Source organism: Thamnophis sirtalis, unplaced genomic scaffold (assembly GCF_051295495.1).
Source record: "Thamnophis sirtalis isolate CommonGarterSnake01/CBP01778 unplaced genomic scaffold, rThaSir2_p1.2 scaffold_15, whole genome shotgun sequence".
Classification (NCBI taxonomy): domain Eukaryota; kingdom Metazoa; phylum Chordata; class Lepidosauria; order Squamata; family Natricidae; genus Thamnophis; species Thamnophis sirtalis.
In genome coordinates this window covers 40,100,901-40,123,962 of record NW_028261395.1, presented here as the reverse complement: position 1 = coordinate 40,123,962, position 23,062 = coordinate 40,100,901, and the positions used below count along the sequence as shown (strand labels likewise).

At 43.4% G+C, this 23,062-nt stretch overlaps 2 protein-coding genes across 2 annotated transcripts in view; one reads left to right on the top strand and one right to left on the bottom strand.

Moving 5' to 3' along the window:
* TARDBP (TAR DNA binding protein) overlaps positions 1-23,062 on the top strand; it is a 55,242-nt gene that overhangs the window by 9,130 nt on the left and 23,050 nt on the right. The gene's annotated exons all lie outside the window — the stretch shown is intronic.
* MASP2 (MBL associated serine protease 2) lies at positions 2,083-22,775 on the bottom strand. The gene is given in 12 exon segments (XM_087702031.1): positions 2,083-2,946; positions 4,294-4,368; positions 5,948-6,085; positions 6,565-6,643; positions 8,024-8,142; positions 9,571-9,718; positions 11,901-12,060; positions 12,062-12,089; positions 17,981-18,112; positions 19,078-19,255; positions 20,074-20,296; positions 22,453-22,775. Coding segments are annotated over 12 exon segments (2,061 nt in total). The 5' UTR covers positions 22,458-22,775; the 3' UTR covers positions 2,083-2,170.

Genomic DNA, 23,062 nt, shown 5'->3' with positions numbered 1-23,062 from the left:
GTGTGTGTTTGACAGCCCCCCCCCTGAGCAAAAGAGCTCCTTAAAAGTATCATTTAAGATAAGAATTACGTTTTTTAAAAATGTTTTTTTAGGTTTGCCTGCCTTATGTAGCAGAAACTCCAAAACTAAGACCCAGCCTTATCTTTATAGCTTTTGTGATAAACGTATCTGAAATGCAATTCTGTCACATGAAGTTCCCCATCCCTAGTCAGCAGGCATTGGTAATTTCCTGGGTGTAAGCAAAAATCTCAAATAAGTCTATGTTCTCAGGGCATTCAGCCTTGATGGGAATAGGATGCTAAAAACCTCCGTTTCAATGTGGTGAACAGACAAAGTATTGGCAAACATTTGGCTCTCAATGAGTTATACAGTAACAGACCGTTTACTGTCCCTTGCTTGATATAAACCTACAACTTTCATTTGATACCTAATGGGAGCCGTCAATTTGGTCCCAAATAAATTTATACACTTTAAAATCTCCTGTAGCTCCCCTGATTTTCTTTGCATTTCAGCTGAAAATCCTATTTCCTTTTAAAGGATATTAGTGTAGTAGGTGGACTCTTTAAATTATTTGCTGGGTGCTTATGGTGGCGTTGTTGTTCGATACTGATACTGGTTTATTACACCAGAAGATGGTTCTTGGTGTAAAACAGATCTGTGAATATTCCGGAGGACATAATAGTCTTACATTGCATAATCTTTACTTCACCTAAATCCGATCCATTGCCAAAATCTACCATCTGAATTTTGCATTTTAGCACTTGCATTAACACCAGCTACTGCTGCTGAGTAACACTTAATATGGTTTTCTCGGACCTCCCAAGGCTAAACTGTGTCATCCCAGGAAGAATCATGAGGGTAAGTTTTATACCTCACTAGCATGGTTTCAGTAATTTATTTTGGCTTGTATTTATAAAACCCAAGGGCCACTTCTGGATAGAAAGGGGGACCCATGCTGTGATCATTTTAATGCTGCTTCAAGCAGTAAGGGCTCTAACGTCCCTTCCCTCCAATCCCTAAGCATCTTAGAATTGTTTTCAAACATGATTCATATCATTAATTTTTTCGTTAGTGTTGAAAGTGAGTTAATAAACAGAATTCTCATAACTTGATTGTCTGGAGTCTTGTTTTTAACTTTCTGCAGCCCTTGTACGTATTGTGCTAAATGCAATTTAAAGAGGGGAATAAGGAACACAGTCGGTTTGCCACCGCTAGAAGGATTATCTTGCTAATGAGCTTCATTTAGTAATAAGCAGCATTGTAATTTAACAGAGGCCCAATGTGAGCAAATGTGTGTTTCAGCTGCTTGCTGAGCATCTCTTAATTACGGAGACTTTGCTACTCAAATGGACGTGATGGTGACAATTCCTTTTTCCAGTCCAGATTTGTGTGGGCGTGAATTAAATCTTGGTGCATTTTGGTCTCAGCAGTTGAGACCAAAGTCTTACAGCTGAATGAGCAGGGCCTCTGGGGCTCTTGCTCAGCTCCTATGGGCTACATAACGCCTGACACTCTTTCTCTCTCCCTCCCGACCCACCAATTGTCAGCAGTGCCTGTTTATAAAAAGAGAATGCTACTACCTCCAACTCTTTGGTAGCTAATAAAGGAATTCCTTGTATGCTAGGTTGATCTCATTAAGATTAGCTTCAGTAAATGTAAATGAAGGGGAAGAGATTAGCCCCAATGGAGTTAAAGATTTGGACTTTAAAATTGACTGGTAGAAGAAAACGGGTGGTTTTAACAACATGAGAAAGCTGAATAGATGGGAATTATGACTGATGGGTTGCGGCAGGGAATAAGCCTGGGATATCTGTCTGTCTGTCTATCCATCCTTCTATCTATGATACAATACAATAAAGATACAATAATTTGCGAGGAAAATGTGAACATTGGTCTGGATGCTTTCTGTGAACCTTTCTGATTTAAAATGGACAAGGACATAATAATTGAGGCCCCTGTGCAATTTTCACTTGAGGGTTGGTGATAAATCCACAAAGAAGCAGATCTTTCAACTCTGATTGGTTGCATAGCCTAGAGACAGATTCCGTGGATCTTTCTTAAAATAAACCTCAGTTAGCTTGGTGGTGGTGAGGGGCTATAGATGAGCTTTATTAAAATCTACAGAAATGTTTGCGTTCTAGGTTTTATTAGAAAATGCGACAAAAACCAATCAAGAGTGGCGTGCAGTTAGGTCCCCCATCCATGACATATAATTGGACACCTTTGTGTAGACCCCGTAGAGCTCAGCAGAGCCACATTCCAAACCCCAGGAGACCAAGCCCCCGACAAACCACCTCTTGGCCTGGGTATCGTAGAACACCAAGGCCCCTCCACTGTCCCCATAGCAAGAATCCTTCCCACCCTCCTCAGTTCCTGCGCAGAGCATGTTTTCCGTCAGCCTGAGCTGATTTCCTTGCACAGTCCGGTTTGCGTAGGCCGCTTTGCATTTGTTCGACTCGACAACGTCTACCTCGGTGTACAGCAAGAAACGGGACTGCCGGGACCGCTCCGTTTTCCCCCAGCCAGCAATGATTCCTGTGTCGTTTGTCTTCACGTGGAAGCCGGGGTTGTATCCCGGCAAGCAGATTGGAGTGATGTTTTTGTTAACAGGGACTTTGTGTTTCAGTTTAATCAAAGCGATGTCGTTGTCAAAGTTGACGCCGTCGTTCGTGAAGCCGTCATGGACAAAAACCGATTCTGCCCAGGCTTGGTGATAATGAGGGGAGCGTTTGTTTAGGAGCCCCAATTTCAAAGTCAGGGAGGAGGCATCAGCTGGGCTGCCCAGGACGTGAGCAGCGGTTAAGATCCAGTTATCGTATAAAAGGGCTCCACCCCCAGTTGCTCCATGCGCGTCCGTGATTAAAACCTGCCAAGGGAATTGGCCGGGCAGAGCCTTCTGCCCTCCAAAGATACGCTTCAGAGTGTTAGACGTTTGCACTCCACAGACTGGCAAGGAAGAGAAAGGAGATACAAGTCAGACCTATTAGTTAAGTGAGATTTGATTCTCCTAGTCTCAATCTACAGGACCTAGAAAGTGTGGGGGATTGGATTGTGTGTCCCAAACTCATTTACTTTCCCATTCTTCTCTGCCCCAACAAGGAATTCGAGAGAGTGGGGGTGGTGTTTGATATTTGGATGCAAGATTTGCCAAGCACTTTCAAACACTAAGCTATGAGGCTTCTCTTTCCCCCACCTGGAGAGGTGGTGGTGATTGGTGTCCTTCCCATAACAAAATTCAGAGCTATCTGTGGCTGCATTGTAACATTGGCATCTGTTGCAGCTTAATGTGAGACAGGTTTCTTAGTCACAAATCTCAGCCGCTTAAGTATATCGATGCTTAAACTATGGAAATACCAATTTTTTCCTTATTGTGTGGTCTTGCTTTGAGATCTCCCAGGTGCTGAGTGGTTCAACTATCTTCACAAATATGAACGTTGCTTTATTATTGGTAATACTACATGGTGCAGTCTGGTCTTTTCAAATGTTGGCTTGGTTGTTTGATATGTCCCCAATTGTGCAGTTTGATTGGCCAATTAAATAATGGATGAGACAAAAAAAGAAAAGTTATTTTGTTCTATACCCAAGTTCTTGGGTATAGGTTTTTTTTAAAGGTTGCAATAAGGGGTATTTCACATCTGAAAAGTTCGTAATACCTCTCTTTAGCCTTGCATAGTTTCTTTTGTATAGTTCAGGGGTGTCAAACCCAAGGCCTGGGGGCCAGATCCGGCCTGCGGGGTGCTTAGATCTGACCCATTGGGTCACCCTGGAAACAGGGGCCGCAGTGCCTCTGCCAGTGAAAACGGGTTCCCAAGCTCAGTTTCTGGCTGCATCAGCCTCCTGCAATCCTCTGCCAGTGAAAAGGGAGCTCAAGAGGGCCGTGTGCAGAGTGTTCGGGCTGCCACAGGCAGCCCTGACATGAGTGACATCAAGCAGGCCACGCCCACTCTGCCCCCCCCAAAAGATGAAACAACCCTGATGTGGCCCTCAATGAAATCGAGTTTGACACCCCTAAAAGTGAAATAGTTATGCTGAATGAAAATTGCTTTCAGACACCTTTGATCATATGGGTATGAAAAAATCTGCAGATTTTTTTAAAAAAAGATTATTTTATACCTAAGATTCTACACACCCACACACATACACACAATTATGCACAGCTGGCAGATCAGGAAGGGAAAACTTTCTGCACCACTTGGAGCAGATTAGCAGCACAAAACAAGGAAAGGGTGACATTTGCCTGAGATCATATCCTTGTCTTATGTACCTGTTGTAGAGCACTTGCATATATATTACCTGGTTCACAGACCGGAGGTGCTTTGTTTCCCTTGTGATCCTTCCAGAAACCATCATGGGCACACCGGTAGTTACCTGCATAGACGGTATAGCCTTAGTAAAGAGAGATGCCACTCATACTTCAAATTGCAGCCAGCTCTTTTCCACCAGTATTAAAATACTGTCCTAACCCTCACCGGAAGCTCCCAATTTGCATCCCATAGTTTACTGATACCTCCTGTAGGAAATGGCCAGGCTGAACCCTGCGGGTGGAGTCAAGCACATCATCAGTTCAGAGTCCCTTTGTGCCCACAAGAAATATATCATATTTTTCAGAGTATAAGACGCACTTTGTTCCCCCCTAAAAGAGGGTAAAAATTTGGATGCATCTTATACAGCAAACGTAGCCCCGCCAGCCCCCACCCTTTGGCCTTTGCCTCCTAGCAATTTGCCTCCTTGCAGCAAATAGCAAACAGCCTGTTTCAGCTTCAGCAGAAGCAGCTGATTGTCGGTTGGATTGGCCACCTGACCAGCAACTGTTTCAGGGATTGCCATTGCCGCCTCCGTGCGCCCCATTTTCAGCCTCCACATCCCATTTTTGCCCTCTGCGTTCCCTGGTTTGGTCCTCTGCGCCCCAATTTTCTGCCCATTCTGATCTCTGGAAGGGGCATAAAATGGGGTGTGCGGAGTCTGAAAACAGGATGCGGAGGCCAAAAATGGGGCGTGCGGAAGTGGCAATAGGCTTTGGCAATCCCTGCAGCCTGAGACAGCTGATCTTCGGGAGCTGCTTGTGTTAATCAGGCTGTGCTGAAACTGAAACTGACTGTTTGTTGCAAGGAGGCAAATTGCTGGGAGGCAGATTTTTTTCCCCTTCTTTTCCTTCCCAAAAGCTAAGTGCATCTTATAGTTCGGAGCGTCTTCTACTCTGAAAAATATGGTAAGTCCAGCCTTCCTTCAATTCCATGGACTATCTACTGCCAATTTGCCTTGACGGTTAGTAGTATAGATTCTGGTTTAATGGTGGTATGAAATAAACTCATACTAATTTTGAACCGAACACTGGCTCTCGATTTCTTGCACCTGGCATCTTCCTCATTGCATAGACTCTATGCATAGCAATGCCAGAATCCTTGTGCCCTTGTTCCACCAGATTTACAAATGCCTTAAGTTGAAGAGACGTTTTTACTCGATAAAAACTATCGAGTGCTATACCTCAGCAATTAAGGCAAGGCACTGGTGTTTAGTCCAGCATACTTTTTTTGTTTGTTTAATGGAGCACTTCTTACTGTTTAATTGTCATAAGCGTGTCAAATTCTCTCTCCATGTGCTGATCCACAAACGCCCAAAGCATCACTTCATTTGCACGGGCGGGTGGGGAGGTCTGAATAGCCTTAGTGAAACTGCAAGATTTGCAGAATTAATTTTCTAAAACACTGGATTGTTGGGTTTTTTTTAAAAAAAAAGTCTATTGAGGAAGTCAAAAGGGGAGAGATTTTCAGAATTACGGAATATTTCAAGGTTCAAGAGAATAAGAATAGAATGTCCTGGGTGAAGATCCTGCTAACGAGAATGCAGAACTACTCCTCCTTTACTTTGACAAACTCCCGCTGGGATCGCAGGAAACCTTTTCAAGCAAAATTGAAGGCTTGCCTATGTCACAAAATGTTTTTCTTACCAGAATGGCCGGTTTTCAGGGCGTAGAAGGGGCTTTCACAATTATATTTGATTTCAGCTTGATAGGTAGAGATCTCTCTTCCGGTGACATACACAAGCGTGCCATTGGCTATGTCATTGGCAGGGCCGCAGTCAACAACTGAAAAGGATCAGGAAGAAATATTAAGCATCTGAAGGGCTGGAAATGCAGACAATAGTTACAAGAAACATCAGTATTAAAATAGTGACAGGTTAGGCGGCAGAGAATCTTGTCCCAAGTCAAAGATAATTTTTTTCTGAAGCTAAAAATGGGGGGTCTTGAGTATCTCATCAGAGATCTGTAACCCAGAGGCTTTTGTTTTAATTCTTACAAATTCTTTCACTCAGCTTGTAAATAGCATACATTACATTCTGCTTCTTTAAGTGTCTCCCAAATGACTTCTGGAGCATAGAATCAATTTTAAAAGAAGGATTAGAGGATGAGCAGAAGCGAGATAAAAGATTTTTGTGTCTGTTTAACTCCCCTGTTAAACCAAAAACCGGGACATATGTCAGGCTTGAGAACAGATTTCCACCAAGAAAAAAGTAACATATCTTGAGGACTGCAAGTCTCATGTGGATTCTGGGCAGAAGACCTACTGGTGCATTGGGCCATTGGCTTGTTCCATGCCCCGTCCTTTTGGCAGGTTGCTTTGAACGATTTCACAATCAGTTTGTTCTGTGGGAGGCAAAACAAAAGATTTCAGGGAATTTGTCTTGCAATTTGAGAACGCCTTGGTTGGTAATCATTCCAAAAACAACAAGGCAAAAAACCGTGTTGTGTCCTGCAAGAGCTTGATGTCCCTTCACCCCAAACCAGGAAGCACAAATTGCCAAGGAGCTGCTGATTCTCTTCTACAGAGGAATTATTGAGTCTGTCATCTGCACCTCTATAACTGTCTGGTTTGGTTCTGCAACCCAACAAGACAGACACAGACTTCAGAAGATAATCAGAACTGCAGAAAAAACAATGGCTGCCAACCTGCCTTCCTGCACGAGTCAAAAAGAGGTCCGTGAAAATATTTACAGACCCCTCGCATCCTGGACATAAATTGTTTCAACTCCTACCCTCAAAACGACACTATAGAACACTGCACACCAGAACAACTAGACACAAGGACAGTTTTTTCCCTGAATGCCATCACTCTGCTAAACAAATCATTCCCACAACACTGTCAAACTATTCACTAAGCCTGCATTACTATTACTATTAGTCTTCTCATCGTTTCTATCACCCATCTCCTCCCACTTATGACTGCAGGACTGGAACTTTGTTGCTTGCATCCTGATGATTTATATTGATATTGATTGTTTCCTGATTGCTTATTTGTACCCTCTGACTATCATAAGTTGTACCTTATGATTCTTGATGAATGTATCTTGTCTTTTTATGTTCACTGAGAGCACATATGCACCAAAGACAGATTCTTTGTGTGTCCAATCCAGTGGTGAAATTCAATTTTTTTTTACTACTGGTCCTCTGAGCGTGGCTGGGGAAGGATACTGCAAATCTTCATTCCCACCCCAGTCCTGGGGCAAGGAGATTGCAAAATCCCCATTCCCTCCCCACTTCAGGGGAAGGATACTGCAAAATCCCAATTCCCACCCCACTCCAGGGGAAGGATACTGCAAAATCCCCATTCCCTTCCCATTCCTGGGGAAAGGATATTGCAAAATCTCCATTCCTACTCCACTCCTGGGGCAAGGATACTCCAAAAGTCCCATTCCCTCCCCACTCCTGGTGCCAGTCAGAAGTGGTATTTTCCAGTTATCCAAAACTACGCAAATTTTCCGCTACCAGTTCTCCAGAACCTGCTGAATTTCACCCCCGGTCCAATCACACTTGGCCAATAAAGAATTATATTCTATTCTAACCACCAAGACCAAAACTAGGAATTTAGGTTAATAACAGCTCAATATTAAAAGCCTTTATAATGTACAGTGTTTTTCCTCTCTGCGTGATTGCTTTGGCCCAAGTTCCACAGCTAAAATTTATACCGATCTGTATAAGTTGCCTACCTGTAGAAGTAAAAAAAAATATTATGAGAATATTACACACCTCCAAAAGTGCGTAGCCCACGTTGCAAGTGAGGCTGTAGAAGTCTTTAAAAATATATTTTGCCTGCACTGGAGAGATCCGGCCATTGGGTGGCGCTTGAGGGTTGGGGCACGGCAAAGCTGCAGAGTTGGAAAACAAGGGGGTGGGGGAAACAGCCTTGATTTCCTACTTTTTGTCAAAATGCAATCATCTCACCGTTCCTACCAAACTCTACATTTCATATTTCTGTTCTACTAGTTTTCCTAGTCTGAATGGAAATTTAATCTCTGCAATGTAGGGGTTGTATTATTGATCCCACGGAACTCCTCCCAACTGTTTCAGCAACCGTCTGTATTGTGAACGTCTTGGTACAATTGGCATAACTTGCCTCAAAAGAATTCTAAATACCGTTGACTCGGGGGTCGACGTAAGTACAGGTAGTCCTTGACTTAGAACATTCAGTGGCCGTTCAAAAGTGACAACCACTGCAAAGGATGACTTATGACCATTTCCCACACTTAACGACCGACGCAGCGTTCCCCACAGTCACGTGATCAAAACGGAGATGCTTGACAACTGACAACATGTTTATGACGGTCTCAGTGTCCTGAAGTCACACGATCCCCTTTTGCGGACTTTCTGACAAGCAAAGTCAATGGGGAAGCCAGATTCACTTAACAACTGCGTGACTAACTTTAACAATTGCGGTGATTCACTTAACAGCTGTGGCAAGAAAGGGCACAACAAGCGGGGCGAAACTCACTGAACAATGGACTTGCTTAGCAACAGAAATTTTGAGATCCATTGTGCTCGTAAGCTGAGGACTACCTGTATCCCAATGAGATTTCCAATTTGCTTCCCCCCCCCACCTTCATTTTTACTATGCTTTCCTCTCTCCAAACACTACTAATTTGCCTTCTAGTACAGTTGAATTGCTATGGACACAAGGGTCCTCAAAGTACAGGCCACGGGCTGGATGCAGTCCGCTGAAGCCATTAATCTGGCCCGCATGGCGCCACAGGGCTGCCCACCTAGAGAGAGGGAGGGAAGACACACACACACACCCAAGGTAGCCACATCCCTTCACTAACCTGCTTTCCACCCCCAGGAGCATATCAAATTAAAGTTTAATTTGTATTGTTTCATGGGCTGCTAAATTGGCCATACCTATCCAGTCACATGTTCATTTAGCAGGGGTGGGTTCCGGATCCTGGTGCAACCAGTACGGTGCAACAGGGCCCGGCGTCCACCACATGAATGCGTGGAGCATACGCACGTTCGCAGCGCGTGCATGCATCCTTGCCTCCTGCGATCCTCCAGCAGCTCCAGCTGCTCGGCAGAGTGTTGCGCAGGTGTTGTATGCTCCGTGTGCGGAAGCGCCAAAGAGCTCAAATACAGGTAAGGTGGGCCCTCTGGAGCACCATACCTGAACGGTATCTGGTGCTCCCAGCAGACACCAGTACGCCCGTACGAGGCCGTACTGCCTGCAACCCACCACTGCCACCTCCGGGGCCCCAACAGTTTGAGGAACCGTGAATTAACATGACTTTTCCCCAAAGCTGTCTAACCTGTTGTGCTATAGCTGAGCTTCCATCCGGCATGAACACCAGAAAGGTCAGTGATGAACGTGATATCAACCGTATTGCTCCGCGTTTCAATTTTGGGAGGTGGGGAACTGCCACAGAAGGGACCATATTCTTTCTTGGGAGTCTTAACCTGGAAGAGCCACAAAAGATAAATGCTTTATAGCATCCGACATCCAGGTATTGCAGTCTGGCTCGGTCTGATGCCACCGTTTAAGAAAGAAAGGTCTTCGGTTATGGTTTTAAATTTCCTTTATCTTATTTTAAATACCATATCTTTAGGACTATAAGACGCACCCGTGTATAAGACGCACCATGATTTTGATGAGGTAATTTTTTTTTTTAAAAAAAGGTGTTGCACTCTGCAGGCCTCCCAAGCCCACTGTACGCCCCATTTTTTTGCAAAAAAACAAAAAGGGGGGAGGGCATGCAGAGCTTTGGGAGGCTTGTAGAGTGCTCCGGGGGGTTGGGGGGGGGTTAAAAAGGAGCAAAAAAGGGCCCTTCCCAGCCCCCAGGAGCACTCTGGAAACCTCCCAAACCTCTGCACGTCCATTTTTGCAAAGGGGGTGGCGGGGTTTCAGTAGACCAAAAATGCTGTATTCAGTGTATAAGACGCACCCAGATTGTTACCCTCTTTTTGGGCAGAAAAATGTGCGTCTTATACTCCGAAAATATGGTATGTTAATTTTAACCCAATCCAAAATAGAATTTGTCTTGTTGGGAGGCTGCAGAAATCGTGTGGAGTTCATTGGATTCACTGTGACCCAAGTACCGTATGGTTTTAGGATATGTCATTCAATAGGCATCCCCCCTTCAGTGTGATCCTACGGTACAGAGGGAAAGGGCTTTAGAAAGAGTGCAGAAATCGGCCATGTTTTTTTTTTTAAAGCCAAGTTTTAAACTTATTTCAGATTGCACCTATAAATTGAAATGATTGTGTGGCAAGTAGTTTTTTTTTTTCGGGGGGGGGGGATCCTTTTGAGCAAAATTCTGGAAAGCCTGCAATGAGGTGGACCTCATGTCTCACAAGTGTGATGAAATAGAAATATATTGGAAGTATTAATTTATTTTGAAGGTGTCTTGTGGCATTGACTGGCTTCATACATCATACTTATGTAATTTGTCTACTTTTGCCTTTGAAATGCCTTTTTATCAGTTGTTTTAAAGCCATTCCGTTTCTTTGGTCCTTTGCTGTTTGCTTCCTAGACTTCGTCAAGATAGGAGCAGGGCATATACATTGGTAGAGAGATAGAGAGATACTGTGTTTGTGAACTCTTAATATGGAATAGAATAGAATAGAATAACAAAGTTGGAAGGGACCTTGGAGGTCTTCTAGTCCAACCCTCTGCTTAGGCAGGAAACCCTACACCACTTCAAACAAATGGCTATCCAACAGCTTCTTAAAAGCTTCCAATGCTGGAGCATTCACCACTTCTGGAGGCAATTTGTTCCACTGATTAATTGTTCTAACTTTCAGAAAATTTCTCCTTTGCTTCTCTCCTTGATTAGTTTCCACCCATTATTCTTGTTCTACCCTCAGGTGCTTTGGAAAATAGCTTGACTCCCTCTTCTTTGTGGCAGCCCCTGAGATATTGGAAGACTCCTATCATGTCTCCCCTATTCCTTCTTTTCATTAAACTAAACATCCCCAGTTCCTGCAACCGTTCTTCATACGTTTTAACCTCCAGTCCCCTAATCCTCTTTGTTGCTCTTCTCTGCACTCTTTCCAAACATCTTTTTTACATCGTAGCGACCAAAATTGGATGCCGTATTCCAAGTGTGGCCTTACCAAGGCCCTACAAAGTTATATTAACCCTTCACGCGATCTGATTCTATCCCTCTGTTGATGCAGCCTAGAACTGGGTTGGCTTTTTTTGGTAGCTGCTGCACACGGCTGGCTCCTATTTAAATGGTTGTCCACTAGGACTCCAAGATCCCTTTCACAGTTACTGCTATTGAGCAAGGTACCACCTATACTGTACCTGTGCATGTTGTTTTTCTTGCCTAAATGTAGAACCTTACTTTTTCCACCATTGAATTTCATTTTGTTAAATAGCGTCCAATTCAAGTTTGTCAAGATTCTTCTGTGTCTTAAGCCTATCTTCCGGAGTGTTGGCTATTCCTGCCAGCTTGATGTCATTTACGGCTTAACATATCTTAAGCCCATCCCTTTGTAATTTATTCAACAAATCGTGACATAGGCTGCTTTGTGAACCCCGCCTCTTTGTTAGTTACCTGCTGTGAATTAAACAGAGCTATGTGAAAAATCCAGATTTCTAGCACATGGAAAAACCTCTAGAAGCAATCCCACTGACCTTCAGGATGTCATAGGGACACAGCACTTCTGGATGGTCTTCTACATCAAAGAGTCCCACAAATTCTAGGATGACCATGAAACCTTCTTCCACCCGGATGCTATAACTGCACTCGGATATTTTAGGATACGGGTTGGGATAATTGGGGCTGGAGAGTTCTTGCTGTCAACACCTTATTCGGACAGTGCGCTGAAAGAAAGGGGGAAGAAGAAGAAAAATAGAAGCCTTCTTCAGAAAAAATGCATGGTGTTTTTATAAAAAATATACATATTCAGTTCACATTTGAGTTTTGAACCAAAAGACCTTTTTGAATCCTAGGCTGATATAAGAAGAAACGAGATGCAAACATCAGCATTCCATAGGAAGCTGGCTAACAGGAGATTGAAGTGTTCATTTATCTGAGCAAGCACAGATTATCCTTGACTTGCAATGGTCCTTGTTTAATGACTGTTCGAAGTTACAACAGCACGGTGAAAAGTAACTTACGGTTGTTTTTCACACTTAACGACCGTTGCAGCATCCCCATGGCCACGCGATCAAAATGCAGACGCCCGGCAATGGAACTCATGTTTATGGAATGGAATGGAATGGAATAGCTTTGTTAATAACTCTTGTTATTCTATTCTCTATTCTATTCTCTATTCTATTCTAACTCTTGTTATTCTATTCTATTCTCTATTCTATTCTCTATTCTCTATTCTCTATTCTCTATTCTATTCTCTATTCTCTATTCTATTCTCTATTCTCTATTCTATTCTTTCTATTCTATTCTCTATTCTCTCTTTTCTATTCTATTCTCAATTCTATTCTATTCTCTTTTCTATTCTATTCTTTCTATTCTATTCTTTCTATTCTATTCTTTCTATTCTATTCTCTATTATTTATATTCTATTCTATTCTCATTCTATTCTTTATATTCTATTCTATTCTCTATTCTATTCTTATATTCTATTCTATTCTTATATTCTATTCTATTCTTCTATTCTATTCTTATATTCTATTCTATTCTCTATTCTATTCTTATATTCTATTCTTATATTCTATTCTATTCTCTATTATTTATATTCTATTCTATTCTCTATTCTATTTTTATATTCTATTCTATTCTTCTATTCTCAATTCTATTCTTTATATTCTATTCTTTATATTCTATTCTTTATATTCTATTCTATTCTATTCTCTATTCTACTCTACTGTACTCTACTCTACTCTACTGCCATCCCCTTTTTGATATCTCCCAAAAACAAGCCCCCTCCCCACAACTCTGTTCGCTGTTGCCAGATGTAAAGGAGAGGTAATAAGAGTTTCCGTGATTAAAAAAACGAAAATTTTTTTTTAAAAAAAAGAGTTTCCATGGTAAAATCCAGCACTGTATCACTTTTTGTCGGTGACATATTTATAGCCACAGTGTCTCCCTCTGATAACCCAAGGTAGGACTTCCCATCTAACAAATCTCTGCTAATTTCCCCTCCGTGTACCTTCCATTTAAATTTAATGTAAATTACATATAGTGAGTTTAATTACGCCATTACAAGATCCTCTCTTCTGACAGGTTAAAGAAAAGGTGTGTGTGTGTGTGGGGGGGGGTTATCTGGGATTGCATGTCACCCTGGAGACCGTAGGTTATATATCACGGCCTTAAGGAATGCCAGAGAATAGAAGAAGGGAGAAATTAAACTCTGTGGAATCTAGCGTTGCTGCACCCTGAACCTTTTCAGATAGAGCTGGCAGACCATTAAAATTTAGATAAAGGTAAAGGTTCCCCTTGCATATATGTGCTAGTCGTTCCCGACTCTAGGGGGCGGTGCTCATCTCCATTTCAAAGCCGAAGAGCCAGCGCTGTCCGAAGACGTCTCTGTGGTCATGTAGCCAGCATGACTCAACGTCGAAGGCACACGGAAGGGTGTAACCTTCCCACCAAAGGTGGCTCCTGTTTTTCTACTTGCATTTTTTAATGTGCTTTCGAACTGCTAGATTGGCAGAAGCTGGGACAAGTCACAGGAGTTCACTCTGTTACGCAGCACTAGGGATTCGAACCTCCAAAGCGCTGATTTTTCTGATTGACAATCTCAGCGTCTTAGCCACGGAGCCACCGCGTTTCCCATTAAAATTTAATGCAGTTCAATTAATGATTAGATGGTTTGGGCACGGGTAAGAGAGCTGTATCGACAGAGGTGTCATACAGGCACTGTTCAATTAATACATAATGTAGCAGGCATTAATATTAATTCAGCATTCCTTATCAAGGGTTGTATTTCTGTTTTGTAGACACACACACACAGACACACCTTGCACAAAAGCAGCCTTCTCTCTCTCTCTCTCTCTCTCCCTCGTCCCTCCCTCCCTTTCTGTCTTTGCCCATAAACCTCAACTGAGTTTTAAGAGTATCAATAGAACATTCAATTACATTTAGGCCTCTCTCTCTCTCTCTCCTTCCCTCCCTCTCTCTTTCTCTATCTCTATCTGTCTGTCTGTCTGTCTGTCTGTCTCTGTCTCTACACACACACACACATATGTGTGTGTGTGTGTGTGTGTGTAATTGAGAGCATTCAATTACACTTAGGCTTCTATCTATATCTATCTATCTATCTATCTATCTATCTATCTATCTATCTATCTATCTATCTATCTATCTATCTATCTATCTATCTATCTATCTAGCATTCAATTACACTTAGGCCTCTCTCTCCCTTCTTTTCTCCCCCCCTCTCACATATATGTTTGTGTTTGTGTGTGTGTGTGTGTGTATGCATATATATATGAGACAATTGCACAATTGCAACACAAATGTAACAAAGGCAACAGTAAAAATAATGGCTTTCTGTCTGGATGGTCTCTTGTGATGAGCCGATAGACAGAGAAAGGAAGCAGTGAACTTCCTCCCATATTTGAGCATATCAGGGGTTGTGACATAAAATACATATATATGAGAGTATACACACACACACACACTGCAGTGCCACCAGAGACCTTAACTCTGAGAAAGAAGCCTATCTCAACTTGTAAAAGTGTGATTGCCGGATCATTAGGTCCGAAATTAACAGTTGCCCATAAATTTGCCTACTGAATGGACTGGAAAAAAACATGGCAAAGACGGACGAGTAGAAAACAAAGGCAGGAGAAACTGGTGGGTTCTGTAAATGAGCCGAGATGATATGAAGCATAAACCATGATTTACCAACAGGGATGGTTTAAGTCCTGCAGTAAGGTAGACGGAAAGTGTTACAGGTTAGGGCCAACTGTGAAGAGTTCAACTTCACACAATCTATGGATGTCAAAGCTTAACTGTCAATTCCCCACTAGAAAGACCCTCATTTGAGATGATGGGTCTTACGGGGGAAACAAACCAAGAGTTGCTTTGAACTTTAGGTTCCTAATAGGAAGGAGTGGTGCGGTGGCCTAGAGGGAGAGCTCTCGCCTCACAATCAGGAGGCTGTGAGTTCGATCCTAGGTAGAGGTGGATATTTTTCTCTCTCTGGGCACACCGAGAATATATCTGCTGGACAAAACTCCGCCTTGGTGACAGGAAGGGCATCGGGCCATTCTGCTAGTTCCATTCAGTTGCCAAGACCCTGATGCAAGGGATTTTGGGGTCGTTAAATGAAGATGATGATGAAAGGAAGTAGGTTGGCAGGTGGGGGCAGCGCTGTAATTAATTCCTTCCCCAATTGTCCTCCCCAAGTGTTTTATTTCCTCCCTAAGGCTCCTTACATTAAGGGAGAGAGGGGCTTTTGGAAGTTGATGGAGGAAACCAGGAGGAAGAACCTCTTTCTGTTCATCTATTTTAAAATGCCCAGTTTCTAGTGTGAAATAGTTGGACTATGAAGCACTAATGTGGTGAGATTTGGGTGGACAGGAAAACCTGTCTTCTCTGGCATCAAATGACATGGGAGCTTACTGTGATTCTGAATAGAATAGAATAAGAGAGATGGAAGGGACCTTGGAGATCTTCTAGTCCAACCCCCTGCTCACGCAGGAAACCCTAGAGCACTTCAGCCAAAGGGTTATCCAACATCATTTTAAAAACATCCAGTGTTGGGTCATTCACAACTTCTGAAGGCAAGTTGTTCCACTGATCAATTGTTCCAATTGTCAGCAAATTTCTCTTGAGTTCTAAGTTGCTTCTCTCCTTGATTAGTTTCCACCCATTGCTTCTTGTTCTACCCTCAGGTGCTTTGGAGAATAGCTTGACTCCCCTCTTCTCTGTGGCATCCCCTGAGATATTGGAAGACTGCTATCCTATCTCCCCTATTCCTTCTTTTCATTAAACTGGACATACCCAGTTCCTGCAACCGTTCTTCGTATGTTTTAGCCTCCAGTCCCCTAATCCTCTTTGTTGCTCTTCTCTGCATTCTTTCTAGAGTCTCCACATCTTTTCTACATCGTGGCGACCAAAACTGGATGCAGTGTTCCAAGTGTGGCCTTACCAAGGCCTTATAAAGTGATATTAACATGATACGTGATCTTGATTCTATCCCTCTATTTATGCAGCTGTGTTGGCTTTTTTGACAGCTGCTGCTTCAACCTCACTCTAATTCCTCTTTTCCCCCCTACGAAACCTGCCAGATCTGTGTTGGGGACCGTTTCCATATAGGATGCTTTGAGTGTACGCTCTTCTCTCCCCTCCTCGTCTAGTCCTCTCAGGCCAATTTTCAGCCCAGCTTGTGACCTCTTTACGTTTCCCTTTCCCCTCGTGTTGAGCACCATTGCAAAATAAAACATTGCAGGAAATGTGGGACAGGGTGGAAGCCATTTTATTAACCACAGGAGGCGAGTCGCAGGAGGTGGGAGAAGCGGAAGGAAGAGCTAGATGCCGAATGACTGCAGCCCTCCATGGGTCTTCAGGAGAAGACTACACAGGTGGCCCCGCTGTCTCCATCTCTGCCTAAGCTGGGGAGCGGCAAGTTTATTTCACGCTGGAAAATAGAAAAGGGAGAACGAGAAAGGTGGGAATGAAGAGAACGACGCTGGCGAATGTAATCCTTCCTGAGTGAGTGGCATAGCGGATTTATGAGCCTCGGTGGCGCAGTGGTTAGAGGGCAGTACTGCAGGCTCCTTCTGCTAACCTGCTGGCTGCCTGCAGTTTGGCAATTCGAATCTCACCAGGCTTAAGGTTGACTCAGCCCATCCATCCTTCTGAGGTGGGTAAAATGAGGACTCAGATTGTTGGGGGCAAAAGGCTGACTCTGTAAAACGCTTAGAGAGGGCTGTAAAGCACTGTAAAATGGTATATAAGTCTAAGTGCTATTAAGCATAAGTCTAATCTTTATTGTCATTGTACTTAAATACAACGAAATTGGTTATTCCTTCCTTCCTTCCTTCCTTCCTTCTTTCCTTCCATCCATCTACCCATCCATCCATCCATGGTGCACAGTGGTTACAATGCAGTATTGCAGGCTAACTCTGCCCACTGCCAGGAGTTCGATCCTGACCTGTTCAAGGTTGACTCAGCCTTCCATCCTTCTGAGGTGGGTAAACTGAGGATCTAGATTCTTGGGGGCAAGAGGCTGACTCTGTAAACTGCTTAGAAAGGGCTGTAAAGCACTGTGAAATGGTATGTAAGTCTAAGTGCTATTCCTTCCTTCCTTCCTTCCTTCCTTCCTTCCTTCCTTCCTTCCTTCCTCTTTCCTTCCATCCATCTATCTATCCATCCATCTATGATGCACAGAGGTTAGAATGCAGTATTGCAGGCTAACTCTGCCCACTGCCAGGAGTTCGATCCTGACCGGCTCAAGATCGAGTCATCCTTCCATCCTTCCGAGGTCCGTAAGATGAGAACCCAGATTGTTGGGGGAAAGAGGCTGACTCTATAAACCACTTAGAGAGGGCTGTAAAGGCACTATGAAGCGGTATATAAGTCTGAGTACTATTGCTATTATAATCTGCCTTTTCTAGAGTTTCTGTTGACTTAAGTTGTTTTAAATCCCAATGAAACGTGCAGCACGTTCCAAGAACAAAGCAGTTGCATAAACAAATTAGGGAAATGATGATTAAAAAAAAAAGCATTAAAAGGTTCAGGTAGCACACTCCGGCCAATTTTTGACCACACCATCCTCCCTGCTTTTAGGAAGTGGACTCACCTTTGCAAGTTTTCTTGTCCTTGTGCAGAAGGTAGCCAATGTGGCAACTGCAATAAAAGCCACCCAGGTAATTGTGACAGTGGTGGTCACAAGGCAACTCGCCATCCAGCTGCCCTTCGCACTCATCAATGTCTGAAAGAGAAAAAAAAAACCAGAAATGGAGGACCAAGACTGGGGGCAAGGCTTGTAGAAGTAGCTGCTCACATGCAACATGGGAAATATCAAAACTGGATTGCAAGCTGTATTAGGTTATGGGCCTCTTTGGTGCAAAGCTCTGTGGCTTTCCATGCCTTTTTTGCATAAAGATAAAGGCTCCCCTCGCACATATGTGCTAGTCGTTCCTAACTGTAGGGGGGCAGCAGCGTTCATCTCCATTTCAAAGCCGAAGAGCCAGCGCTGTCCAAAGACGTCTCCGTGGTCATATCGCCGGCATGACTCAACTCCCGAAGGCGCATAGAATGCTGTTCCCACCAAAGGTGGTTCCTATTTTTCTACTTGCATTTTTTTACGTGCTTTCGAACGGCTAGGTTGGCGAAAGCTGGGAAATGTCATGGGAGCTCACTCAGTTACACGGCGCTGGGGATTCAGACCGCCGAACTGCCGACTTTAATGATCGACAAGCTCAATGTCTTAGCCACGGAGCCACCGCGTCCCTGGCCTTTTTTAGACCTCTCCAAAATTCTGCGGTACAATCCCTGTGGTTTCCCGCCGTTTTGATTTACGCGCGAAACTAACCTGTAACTTCTGAAGAAGCACATTCTATGTGAAAAGGAAGACCACAAAACCAGATTTAAAAACTCTTATTTTGCCCCCTCGTACCTATTTCTAAACTTATATATTAGTGATGGTGTCACATGGCAACGATTCCAGATTTGCCTTAAGAATGGTTTCCAGGAAATGCCGGACACTGAACTATCTGCCGACAAAATAGGTGCCAATTAAGGCAACCTATGATCATATCAGATCGGTGCCCATTGGACTCAGTACTGCCTCCATCAATGGGGTCTCAGCCAGACCCCTTTCCCATTATGTTGCCACCTTTCCCCACCTCCCTAGAGTCATCAAAACCCGGAGCCGCCTATATTTCCTCGTCTCACCTTCAGCAGCGTAGAAGGCCTCAAAGCCCGTGAACTGTTTCTCGTTGGAGTAATCTGATCGGAAAGTCACTTGTAAATTGTTATCAATGGAGCGGTATATCTTTTTCCCAGGGGCCTCCTCTGTGTCAGTGCTCTCTTGTCCGCAGAGAGTGGCCACGACCTTACCTGCTGAGTTCAGCTGTAAAGCAAACACACAGTAAGCTTTGCTGTTACTTGGTCTCCCTTAGCAATAGCAATAGCGCTTAGACTTACCCCAGCAATCTAGGTTCTCATTTTACCAACCTGGCAAGGACGGAAGAGTGAGTCAACCTTGAGCAGTTCAGGATCGAACTGCTGGCAATTGGCAGAATTAGCCTGCAATACTGCATTCAGACCACTGTGCCACTACAGCTTTTACCTACCATCCATCTATCACTATTTCATCCATCCATCACCTTTACTCTCTCTCCTTCCCTCTCAATTATCCATCCATCCATCCATCCATCCATCCATCCATCCATCCATCCATCCATCTATCTATCACAATAGCACTTAGACTTCAGCCCTCTCTAAGTGGTTTACAGAGTCAGCCTCTTGCCCCCAACAATCTGGGTCCTCGTTTTACCGAACCTCGGAATAACAGAAGGCTGAGTCAGCTTTGAGCCGGTTAGGATCGAACTCCTGGCAGTGGGGAGAATTAGCCTGCAATACTGCAATCTCACCACTGCGCTACCATGGCTCTTGTAGCAATAGACATATATACCGCTTCAGCCCTCTCTAAGCAGTTTAGAGAGTCAGCCTCTTGCCCCCAACAATCTGAGTCCTCATTGTACCGACCTCGGATGGATGGAAGGCTGAGCAAGAGAATCTTGTTCCAGTTTTTTCTGAGCTAAGCCAATAGGAAACAAGGGGTCAGGTTGCTCGCTCATTCGTATGAAAAGTGCTCTCGCATGTGGGTCTACACAGTATCTATCTCAACATGCACACCAAGTGATACCACCTGTCAGTTGGACGTACTTTGACATAGTCGTATTCGCACTGGTAAGACAGCTCAAGGTTGAAGTGAGTGAAATAGATGCGGATGGCGTAGCCCTGCGGCAGGGTGATATTCCATATCCTCTCCTTGCTGTTAGGATAGACGTTGGGGAAATCTGGGGAGGCGATCCTCCCGTACATTTTGTCTAGCCGAAGAATGTCGCCAAGTATCCCAGGCCACAAAGCGAGGAGGAAGAAGCAGAATCTGTGCCAGAGGAAATGGGGAAAGTTACACACGCATACAGACACACATACACAAAACCCTGCAGCTGGCTGATCCTTCACTCATGCTGACTGTCATTCCCTCTTCCTTCCTCATCTCCTTTCCTTCCTCTTCAGATTTCTCAGCCTGGCTGCCATCATTACCCTTTTAAAAAATATTCTGTAAAGCTAAAAAGTCAGGTATAAAAACTGTTTCAATTCTGTCACTAAAACAGGCGCACATTGATTGAATTTTGTAGACTACACCGGCGTAGACTTACAAGCTTCCAATTCTTTTTTTAAAAATGTTTTTATTAAGCAGTTTCCCCCCATTTTTTAAAGACCAATATCATCTTTGCAACATTTCCACATCAATAAGCTTCCATTATACTCTTTTTATCTGTACATGTATACCTCTATCTATCTATCTATCTATCTATCTATCTATCTATCTATCTATCTATCTATCTATCTATCTATCTATCTATCTATCTATCTACCTACCTACCTACCTACCTACCTACCTACCTACCTACCTACCTACCTATCTCTTTACACATATTTTATCTAATATAGTAATTTATACTTATATTTCTTCTATACATGTTACTCTTTCAATGTATTTATTTCTACACAATACATCTTATATCCATCTATGTACATCTATTCCTCTTATAACTATTATTCTATGCTATTTTATATACAATATATCTTAGATTTCCCCCCTCTTATTAATTATGCGGTTTTATGATCTTTTCTAATTTCTTAATCTTCTTTCCTTTAATGCTTTCTTATTCTTTGCATCTTTTCTCTAGCCATAAATTCCATACTAAGTAATACTCAGATTCTCCCAAATCCGACCAACTTCAATTCTTATCTGTCCAAGCCAGAATTGCCAATTTGTCTCCACTGTCATCGCCCATATCGAAGCTGAATTTAAGAAAGCCCACTAAGCTTCATTAAACAGAAGGAACACCAGAAGAAAAGGCACGGTTGATCAAATTAAATACTGATTTAATATGGTATCTTGTCTCTCTCCCTCCATCCCCCGAATAAGAATCCTCACGGAAGCAGGACGCAACCCTGTTCTTCTCCATTAATTTATCAAACAGCCTACTAAAGTCATGTAAGTTGATGGAGGACATATTGTCTCCAGAAATTCAATAGGTCTGCAATAGCGGGGCGGCGGGGAGGTGGGGGAGGAGAAAATCACGCCAACAGATGAAGGGAACAACTTGATAAGCACAGAGCAACCTCACAGCAAGCCATGCGTTGCCCAAAGGAATTGAATTATGAAAGCATTTCCTCATCGAAACAAGATAATGGCAGTTCCATAGATATTGGTAGAAATCCGAGAAATTGGAGAAATTACAGATTAACAGAGTTGGAAGGGACCTTGTAGGTCATCTAGTCCAGCCCCCTGCCCAAGCAGGAGACCTTACACTATTTCTGACAGATGGCAATCCGGTCTCTTAAAAGCCTCCAGGGATGAAGCTCCCACAACTTCCGAAGGCAACTTCTGTTCCATGGGTTGATTGTTCTCCCTGTCAGAAAGTTCCTCCTTGTTTCCAGGTTGAATCTCTCCTGGTTCAGTTTCCATCCATTGTTCCTTGTCTGGATTTCATGTACTTTGGAAAATAGCTTGATCCCCCCCTCTCTGTGGCAGCCCCTCAAATATTGGATGACTGTTCTCATGTCTCCCCTGGTCCTTCTCTTCACTAGACTAGCCATGCCCAGTTCCTGCAACCATTCTTCATATCTTTTAGCTTCCAATCCACTAATCATCCTGGTTGCTCTTCTCTGCAATCTTTCTAGAGTCCCAACCTCTTTTTAATAGTGTGCTGACCAAAACTAGATGCAGTCTTTGTGGGGGTCTTACTAAGGCTTTATAGAGTGGTATTAGTACCACTGATTCATCAAATTTTAGCTTTTTGCCCCTTCGCGCTCTCAATTTGTTCTCCTTCCCACATAAGGAGACAAAAACTAGGTTCTTCCCGGACACCAGGTAGTATCTCAATGTGTCATAGAAGAGATTGCTTCTCTTGTGGCTACCGACGTTCGTTTTTTTTAACAAGGATCAGTGAGATTTTGCTGGTCAACAGTGTTAGAACGAGTTCACACCAAGACCCCCGTTTCATTCCAATCATGCCCAGAACATACCTCATCACAGCGGTGTTCCTGTCTATTTCCACCCAGATTTTTGTAGTCAGTAGCTTTCTCCGGCCTGTTTACGTTGTTTTTGAGGAAGGCTTTTCCTCTGTTGGTTCAGAGAATGTTTGTCTGAATTTTGAACTCTTACGTTTCTCTCACACAGGCAAGTGGCGGAAGTTGGGACGGGCTCCCGTTGTTTGCTTCTCGGCCCCCCCTTTTCTTCATTCCCTTAAAGAAAGACACACCTTAGAAGTTTTTTTTTTAACGTCTAAGCTTGTTCTGGGATACAGCAAGTTGGCCAAAAAACCCCAAGCCCCAGAGCTTGTGGGTGAAGTGAGTGAGATAAAATGGGGAAGTTACAAGGAAGTACATGATTTTGTGAGTTGAGAGGGGGGTGGGTGGAGGGTTTGTGTTTGGCAATAGCCATTGTGTTTCATCAGCTGGGTCTTCCCCGCTCTTGTGTAATGTCCGTGAGCATATCAAAAGTCCAGGCACCTCTCCTGCAGCTGGAGAAAGAAAGAGGGGAGGGGAAGGAAAGAAATATTTTCATTTTCTCGGAAGACACTGTGTGGCAGTGGTGAAATTCAATTTTTTTAAACTACCGGTTCTGTGGGCATGT